The sequence below is a fragment of the Pseudopodoces humilis genome, chromosome 14 (genome assembly GCF_049639895.1).
Source record: "Pseudopodoces humilis isolate 2021_Gansu_Grassland_sample_001 chromosome 14, ASM4963989v1, whole genome shotgun sequence".
Lineage (NCBI taxonomy): Eukaryota > Metazoa > Chordata > Aves > Passeriformes > Paridae > Pseudopodoces > Pseudopodoces humilis.
This window is the reverse complement of record NC_142213.1, coordinates 8348619-8355311: the sequence shown is the minus strand read 5'-3', so window position 1 is coordinate 8355311 and position 6693 is coordinate 8348619. Positions and strand designations below refer to the sequence as shown.

Sequence of the window (6693 nt, the reverse complement as noted above, 5' to 3'; positions counted from 1 at the left end):
TTACTACCAGCAACCACTTTTTATTAAAAGAGGACTTCTGTCAGTTCCTGAAAAAGGGAAACATCTTTTTCAGCAACAAAACCCAATATATTTATCTCAAAAGCCAAGTAGGCTGGAATGCATTTTGTTTGGTGGAGGAGGCAATCTTTTTTCTTTCAGGTTCTTGAAATTCATCTGCCATGAATAAGCAGATACTTTTTAAAAATGAAATTTCCCTCTAAGAAAATTTCAAAAGAAACATTTCCACCAGCTCTGCTCAGTTAGCAGCAGCAAAAAAAATGGCTCAGAAATGGCTCAATTTCACAGCTGCTCCCCTGAATTTTTCTGAGAGCTGAGAGAGCAAGGAGAAGACTTGCCAATTTCTGATTTTGCCTTAAGAAAGAAATTAGTAGATTATTGTGTAGCAAGGGGGATGTTCATGGGACAAAGGGCTGACTGCAGACTCCACACTGGTCAAGAAGAAGAGAAATAATTTTCTCCATAGCAGGAGGCTCGGGCTACAAATTTGTCAGATAACGAGTAGCCAGAGGCTGATACAAAAGACTAATTCTCTTAGTAAAACCCTTGGAGAGTTTCCCAATATGAGTCCAAGGCTGGCAAGCTGCTGGAGGAGATGGGAAGAAAATGCAGCAATCTCATGAGGACACTGCCTCTGGATTTCTTCATTGTGTTTTTTCTATACGGCACTTTTCATAATTCCCTCTGGCTAGAACCATTGAAATGAAACTTATTGATTGAAATTCTGATCCTATTGATTTTACACATGAGATTTGTGCGAATATGAAAGAGCAGGAACTGCTCTGTAACCGCACCCATCTCCATTTATCCCCTGCTGAACACATGCTGTAGGCTTGATTGTCCATTTCAGTCCCCTGAGCTTCCAGAAATAAATTACCCAAAATTCAAATATACTGCACCTATTAGCTAACAAATGTGTTGTAAATATGACTGGTCCTTGAATACACTGCGTTACCTTTTGCTTTCTTTAGTCTGCTTTTCTTTCATGCCCCTTCTTCATCTCACGTCCTGTTTTTCCCTTTCGTTTCAGAGGTGAGGAGGGAAAATGGGAAGAATATGTTCTGTGAGGAAGAAGGAATTGGAAACAGCACTGGGAGGAGATGATGGTTGTCTGGAAGAAAAGTGCCAACATCTTCATGCTTAAAATACTCTAAGTGCTATTAGAAATTATATTGGTACCTCTAAGGAAATGGTCCTGAATATGGGATCGGGTGAACTCAGGACAGCAGGTAAGATGGAGGAGGAAGCAATCAGAGGTCCTAAGTGGAAAAGCAGCACAGTGTAAGCACATGGTCACCCACACCCAACGGCATGAACAGCAGCCCCCTGCCTTCCTCGAGCCCCTGTGGAGCAGCCCGGCATTTCCTTACCACAGCACAGGGATGTGCCTGTCAAACCTCCTGTAGCTGGGTGCTTTTTGGCAGAGAGGTGGAGTGGCTTTTAGAGGCAAAATCAGCAGCCTCAGCATTCACATCTACTTCTGAACAACCAAACCTCGCTTTGCAGATTTCTTGTTTACTGAAATGGTGGGTATTCTTTCCATGGATCAGGTAGCAATCCTTCACTGTCTTCACTTTAGTTTGATTTTACCTCACTGTGCTCAACACTTTCTTCTTTACTATCTAGCTCTTTTAATAGCTAGATTGTCACATACCAATCAATGTTATGGATTAAAATTGAATATATTGTGACTTGTCTGGGTCTGTACGGAAGCATTTTAAACAAAGTTCTATTTATTTTATTTTCGCCGTTGACAGTTGCTTTCTTCTCTCTTTTCCAACCTTGTGAAATGGCAAAACCTGCCAGGAAAATTGTGGGACTTTAATTCACCAGAATTCTTAAATCACTGTTAGATGTCATGGAATGGTTATGAAAAAGAAGGCAGGTCATCTGGTGAGGTCTGTGACCGCACTGCAACACAAAAACCCAAACCATCTGTTAATTACACTGATGGAAAACATAATCCAACATGGTGGTGAAACCCGATGCTTTGCATGGAGCGTGTAAACGATTCACGTTGCAAGTGTTGATTAAAGTGCCTGAACAGTGAGGAGCTCCCAAAGGGCTCCTTGCAGGTCTGGTCACAAACATGGCATTGTGAGCTGGGGGCAGGTGCAGGGTGTGGGTGCAGGAGTTGTGGAGGACTCTCAGGGCACATGGGGAGCCAGGGCCTCCACAGTGCCCAGGGCAGTGCCCGGGGAGCCCAGTGCCCACAGACACACACCGCTGTCCCATTCCCTGTCACTCAGCTCTGCACTGCTGGGCCAGACCACAGAATCGTGGCATGTCCTGAGATGGAAGCGACCCTCAAGGATCACCGAGTCCAACTCCTAGCCCTGAACAGGACATCCCCAAAAGTCACAACCCGTGCCTGGAAGCCTTGACAAAATGCTTCTTGAAATCTTGAAGTCAGGCTTGGTGCTGTGATCACTGCCCTGGGGAGACTGTTCCAGAGCTCAAGCACGCTCTGGGTGAAGAACCTTTTCCTAATATCCAACCTAATTATCCCCCGGCAGAACTCCAGCTCTTCCCTCGGGTCCTGTCACAGCAAGAAGAGATCGGTGCTGCCCCTCCACTGCCCCTCCTGAGGCAGCTGCAGCCCACGATGAGCTCTGTCCTCAGTCTCTTCTCCACGCTGAGCAAGCCAAGCGCCCTCAGCCGCTCCTCGTACGCCTTCCCCTCTAGACCCTCCACCAAGGCAGACCCCAGCTCTGAGTCACTGGGAACGGGGGACAGCAGCCCGAGCCAGGGACTCTCCCGTCCGGGGAAAGACGCAGGAGCGCGGGCCGAGGGGACAGGCACCGGGACCTCAGCCTCCGTCCGTGCCGGGCGAGGGGCCCCGCCGCGGGCAGCGGGAGCGGGCCCGGGGCCGGGTGGGGCCGCCCCGAGCATGCGCGAGCCGCGGGCGTCACGGGCGAGGCCGGCGGGAGCGCGCAGCCCGGCGCGCCCCCGCGCTCCCTCCTCCCTCCCGCCCGCCCGCCCGCCGCCGCTCCCGCGCCTCCATTCGGCTCCGCCGCCGCCCGCCGAGGAGGGGACAGCGACAGCCGGGAGCACGGGAGAGGGACGGACTCTCCCCCGCCGCCAACCCGCTTCCTCCTCCTTCTCCTCCACCTCCTCCCCCGCCTCCGCCTCCGCCTCCCGGCCGGGAAGAGCTCGCCGTGCCCGCTGCAGCCCCGCTGGATGCACTGAGCGCTCGGGCGCGGGGAGAGAGGGGCAGGAGGGAGCCGGGAGCCCCGCCGCGGAGGCGCTGCGCTACCCGGAGCCTCACGGCCATTTGCTTTAATTCTTTTATTGCCCCCCCGGCCGCCTCCTCCTCTCTGCCCGCGGGAGCCAGCCGAGGCGGCGGGGGCTGCATCCCCCCTCCCCCCCTTTTTTTTTTTTTTTTAATTTTTTTTTTTTTTTAATTTTCATCGCCGCCATGGGATGTACCCTGAGTGCTGAGGAAAGAGCCGCCCTGGAGCGGAGCAAGGCCATCGAGAAGAACCTGAAGGAAGACGGGATCAGCGCGGCCAAAGATGTGAAACTCCTCCTGCTCGGTGAGAACCCGCCGGTCGCCCCCCCATCGCCCCCCTCCTCCTCCTCCTTTCCCCCCGCGCTTATCCCACCTGATCTCTCTTCCAACAGGAGCCGGAGAGTCGGGAAAAAGCACCATCGTGAAGCAAATGAAGTAAGTCCCGCGGGGGGAGCGAGTGAGCGGCGGTGCGGAGCGGGAGAGCGGGGCGGGGGCTCGCGGAGGTGAGCGAGGGCCGCGGGCGCCATGTTTACCTGAGGGGCCCGCGCAGGCCCAGCGCGGCGGGGCCGCCGCCGCTCCCGGCGCTGTCCAGGGCCCGCTGGTGCTGAAGCGTCGCCCCGCGGCCTCGCCCCCGGCGGCGGTGAAGTGAGGCCGGCAGCCCACCTTCCCCCTCCGCGCAGATGTCCCCGTGAAGCGAACCGCTGTCAGTTAAGCTTAATGTCGAGGTGTTATCTGCCGGCTCTGCGGATTTAAACCAAGGCTCCCTATCACTGAAAGCCCCTTTTATTGAGCTTGTACCTTCTCCTTTTAATTAATGAACGACGAGCTTGGCCACTCATCTCATTCAAACCTCTGCTGCTCTGGGATCCGGGTCTCCCTATGGTACTAGGCGCTGCTCCTCGCTGGGGCTTTCCACACCCTCTTCCTGTGTTTAATTAGATGAAACCGTGTAATAAACAGCAGTGAAAAGCCCCTCTTTTCAAAGGTCTCTTCCAAGCATCCCCGTGGCTCGTGTAAATGCACCCCGTAGGAAAGCAGGTGCAGGGAAGGCTAATAGGGGTGGAGGTACACCCGTGGTGCGACTATTCTGCCCCCACCCATTTTTTATGTTTTTTAATTAAAATACAATGAAATACCCCGTCCTCCCACCGCTACAAACATGACGGGCTGGATGGAGGCGGGCGCCATCACGGAACGAGCCTGGGCGCTGGTTCAGGGTCTGGATTTCAGCTGGGAGCAGTTGCCGCTTTGCGATGCTGGTGCTTGCAGAGGGATCCGTGGCTGGGAGGGGCCCCCCCCCGGGACCGGGATTGCTCAGCGAGGGGAAGAGCCTTAAAGATGGGTGTGAATGGGACGCGGGGAGCGGCGTGCGGGTCCCGGCGCTGGGATCCGGAGCTGCGCGGGCCGACGGGCGGGTCCCGGCGCGGCGTTCAGGCGGTTCGCGCTGGACAGCGCCCGGCGGGGGCTCGAACCTGCGGCACCGGGGCCCCTCCGGCACCGCGCGGCTCCTCCCGGCAGCGGCCGCGCCGCGTTCGGCTGCCTCCGGAGGGGCCGGGGAGAAGCCTCAGGGGCTCTGGAATAACCAAAGGGGCCCGCGCCCCTCGCAGGCTGCTGCCCTGAGCTCCCGTAGCCGCCCCGGGTGTGGTGCGAGCGTGCGTGCGTGTGAATGTGCGAGTGTGAGTGTGCGTGTGTGTGAGTGTGTGTTTATGTGAGTGTGTGTGTGTGAATGTGCGTGTGCATGTGCGTGCACCACGGGGGCAGATCTGGGCCTTCAGCCCAGCTCTCCGGCAGGCAGGGTGGCTTGGCGGGTGACCCGGATATTTCTGTATCAACTACGTGGCCGTTGTGCCCACCCCTCGGGGGTTCAATGAAACCATCATCCCTGCCTGAGGCAGTGCTTTTCCCAAGGCGTTACGGGGCTGGGAGGTCTCACTGTCAGGAGACAGTGGTGTCCGTGGCTTTCCCCACTGACGTTTGTATACCCTGGTTCTGTAAAGGCTCTGATTATTCCTGTTCACTGTTTGAAAGGGGGCTTTCCACCCTTTCACCCCCACAGTTTGATTTGGGTCTGGAGTGGGGTGGGTTTGGTTTGCTCTTGTTTGTGTGCAAAAGGTGGATCAGGAGACATGTCGCTGCAGATGAACACCAATAAATTATTTAATCTCTAGGAATTGCTTTTGCAGAAGCATGCTGGAATGGCGGGCGATGGGTTTTGGTTGAAGGGAGAGGCTGTAGTAACTACAACAGTGGAGTGCACACGTAGAGCCCATAGGCAGGGGGGAAGGCAGTGACCACACTGGCTACACAATAAGCTTACAATCACTCTTGTTTTCCAAAGAGCAGAGCTCTTGTTTTTTGAAGCAAATCACATCAACATAATAACCTGTTTGCTGGACTAGATGGGTATATTGAGGACTGAAATATACCTATTTTGTATATATATATATATATGTGTGTGTGTATATACGTATATATGTACACACACACATTTCATTAGAAGGACTATAGCAAGGCATGCTAGACTTGCAGCTTTGTACCTGATATGACAATGTCAAGGAAACTGCTATGGTGGATAGACTTGTAGTGTTGGAAATTGGGAGGCATCCGTGAGTGTGGAAACTCCAGTGAAGTGTGCGGAGGCTGGGGTGGGGACAGCGGTGTTGCTATGAGCACGGCAGCAGCATCTGGAGAGAGCCACACAGCCGCGGGCACCAGGGAGAGCAATGTGCAGAGAACAACGCGGGGAAACTAACATTGCTGAAAATTAATTTAAATATAATGTAGGCATTAGCATTTCACCTGGTCAAGCTCCATTAGACAGGCTTGCTGAGAACCTAATGAATTCTTAATAAAGATTAAATCGCATGTTCATTAGATTTTGATGAAAGAGACTGCTTTTTTTTTTAATATGGTATTATTGGTGTGCTTCTAGATAATAAATCTCATTCTCATGAATGGCTAAAGCAGCTTCACACTTGGATATTGCCTTGAAAACAAGCACAGGAATCTATAGACAGATTGGAGAATGCTAAGACAAAGGAACAGAGAGCAGACTGTTACATAGGACTAGAAGAGGTTACACACTGCCCAGTTAATCCTTGAAATGTTAGGCAGCAGGAGAAGTATAAATTACAGTAATTTGAGAGTGTAGCCAGGATGGAGATAAGTATTTGTAAATTTAATTCAGGATTTTTTAGTAAAATATATGGAAATACCTTTTAGCTGGTGAGTGGGGGTTATCAAGCAAAAAAGATACTGGTGGATGACAGGTGGAACAGGAGTCTGGAATATACATCTCAAACAGTGGCAGCACAGGCTAGGAATGACACTTTTGTTAGCACCCATGGTTGTTTTCACACCCTTAAGCCTTGCACTTTGACTACTTTACCTTGGTTGATTAATTTTGCTGTATTTTTTCACAACCAGTCCTGCAATCCCAATAC

The 6693-nt window shown here is 52.5% G+C and overlaps 1 protein-coding gene across 2 annotated transcripts in view; it reads left to right on the top strand.

The window, feature by feature from the left end:
- The first annotated feature begins 3003 nt into the window (after positions 1–3003).
- The window catches only part of GNAO1 (G protein subunit alpha o1), a 140991-nt gene continuing 137301 nt past the window's right edge, over positions 3004–6693 (top strand). For both annotated transcript variants that reach the window (XM_005526322.3, XM_005526321.3), the window contains exons 1-2: positions 3004–3554; positions 3643–3685. In XM_005526322.3, the coding sequence (XP_005526379.1) occupies positions 3437–3554; positions 3643–3685 (161 nt within the window). In that variant the 5' untranslated portion in view covers positions 3004–3436. The remainder of the gene's footprint in view (positions 3555–3642; positions 3686–6693) is intronic.